Source organism: Penaeus chinensis, chromosome 10 (assembly GCF_019202785.1).
Source record: "Penaeus chinensis breed Huanghai No. 1 chromosome 10, ASM1920278v2, whole genome shotgun sequence".
Lineage (NCBI taxonomy): Eukaryota > Metazoa > Arthropoda > Malacostraca > Decapoda > Penaeidae > Penaeus > Penaeus chinensis.
Window position 1 is genome coordinate 11,605,371 of NC_061828.1, and position 2,278 is coordinate 11,607,648.

Consider the following 2,278-nt stretch of genomic DNA (forward strand, 5'->3'; position numbering starts at 1 on the left):
TGTGTGTGTGGTCGGGGTGGGTCCTTATTAGGGGTGTAGTGAGAGGGGATGTGGTACGTGTTTATGTGGGTTTACGTGTGATGAGGGATGTGGGGGGGGGGGGGGTTGTAATAGAGGGGGATTATTGGCGATGAGGAGGAGGGTGTTTATAGAGGAAGGAGAGGGTGTGGCTGCTGTCTTTGCAGGCTTGAGTGTGATGGGAAAGAGTGTGACGCGGGGAGCGGGCGAATGGTGGGTGTTTGTGATTCTGTGAGTTGCGGCGGGGTGTTTCTGCTGGTGTTTGTGATGAGTTTGGCTGTGCAGGGATGTGGTGATTGTTTATGCGTGTTTAGGTGTGAAGGGGGAGATAAGGCGAGGAGTTGGAATATGCAGTGGGTGTCCGTGGAGGACAGGAACTGCTGTGGGTGTTCTGAAATGGGACTGAGTGTGACGGGGGACTCGGTGGGATACTTGTCAAGGGACGGGTGTTGTGACCAGTGTTTGTGGGAGACCTAGGATGTGGCCGGTGTTTGTGGGAGACCGAGGATGTGGCTGGTGTTTGTGGGTGGATCTGAAGGCGATGAAGGAAGTCATAGTGGATGCTAGTAAGGCGGGGCGAGGGGGGGGGGGGGTCGATCCAGTGTGTGCGGTTGGAGACTCTTTGAAAGTGTGTGGATTTAGCGACGATGATACGGTGGGGTGTTGGTAAGGGCATATGGCGGTGGGTGTGGGCAAGGGCATTTTGCGGTGGGTGTGGGTAAGGGCATATGGCGGTGGGTGTGGGCAAGGGCATTTGGCGGTGGGTGTGGGCAAGGGCATTTGGCGGTGGGAGTGGGCAAGGGCATTTGGCGGTGGGAGTGGGCAAGGGCATTTGGCGGTGGGAGTGGGCAAGGGCATTTGGCGGTGGGTGTGGGCAAGGGCATTTGGCGGTGGGAGTGGGCAAGGGCATTTGGCGGTGGGTGTGGACAAGGGCATTTAACGGTGGGAGTGGGCAAGAGTATTTGGGGGTGGGTGTGGGCAAGGGCATTTGGCGGTGGGAGTGGGCAAGGGCATTTGGCGGTGGGTGTGGACAAGGGCATTTAACGGTGGGAGTGGGCAAGAGTATTTGGGGGTGGGTGTGGGCAAGGGCATTTGGCGGTGGGTGTGGGCAAGGGCATTTGGCGGTGGGTGTGGGCAAGGGCATTTGGCGGTGGGAGTGGGCAAGGGCATTTGGCGGTGGGTGTGGGCAAGGGCATTTGGCGGTGGGTGTGGGCAAGGGCACTTGGCGGTGGGTGTGGACAAGGGCATTTGGCGGTGGGAGTGGGCAAGAGTATTTGGCGGTGGGTGTGGACAAGGGCATTTGGCGGTGGGTGTGGGTAAGGGCATATGGCGGTGGGTGTGGGCAAGGGCATTTGGCGGTGGGAGTGGGCAAGGGCATTTGGCGGTGGGTGTGGGCAAGGGCATTTGGCGGTGGGAGTGAGCAAGGGCATTTCGCGGTGGGTGTGGGCAAGGGCATTTTGCGGTGGGTTTGGGCAAGGGCATTTCGCGGTGGGTGTGGGCAAGGGCATTTGGCGGTGGGAGTGGGCAAGGGCATTTGGCGGTGGGTGTGGGCAAGGGCATTTGGCGGTGGGTGTGGGCAAGAGCATTTGGCGGTGGGAGTGGGCAAGGGCACTTGGCGGTGGGTGTGGACAAGGGCATTTGGCGGTGGGAGTGGGCAAGAGTATTTGGGGGTGGGGGTGGGCAAGGGCATTTGGCGGTGGGTGTGGACAAGGGCATTTGGCGGTGGGAGTGGGCAAGAGTATTTGGGGGTGGGTGTGGGCAAGGGCATTTGGCGGTGGGTGTGGGTAAGGGCATATGGCGGTGGGTGTGGGCAAGGGCATTTGGCGGTGGGAGTGGGCAAGGGCATTTGGCGGTGGGTGTGGGCAAGGGCATTTGGCGGTGGGAGTGGGCAAGGGCATTTCGCGGTGGGTGTGGGCAAGGGCATTTTGCGGTGGGTTTGGGCAAGGGCATTTCGCGGTGGGTGTGGGCAAGGGCATTTGGCGGTGGGTGTGGGCAAGGGCATTTGGCGGTGGGAGTGGGCAAGAGTATTTGGCGGTGGGTGTGGGCAAGGGCATTTGTCGATGGGAGTAGAAAGGTTTGGGAATTTTAAAGGGAAAAGGGTTGTTTGTCTGTTTGTTTGTGTTTGCATTTGTGTGCGTGTTTGTCTGTGAGTCTGTGTGTATACATGTGGGTACGTGTACGTATGCAAACATCCATTTAAAAAGTCGTCTTTGGACTGGTTTCGTGTAACTTGCTTTAATGAATACCGTTCCCTTATCTC

General features: G+C 58.7%; 1 protein-coding gene across 1 annotated transcript; it reads right to left on the reverse strand.

The window, feature by feature from the left end:
* Window positions 1–328: 328 nt before the first annotated feature.
* On the reverse strand, window positions 329–2,020 carry LOC125029858 (extensin-like). Its single transcript, XM_047620037.1, has one exon. It carries the CDS (start codon window positions 2,018–2,020, stop codon window positions 329–331), a length of 1,692 nt encoding a protein of 563 aa, XP_047475993.1.
* Window positions 2,021–2,278: the final 258 nt, after the last annotated feature.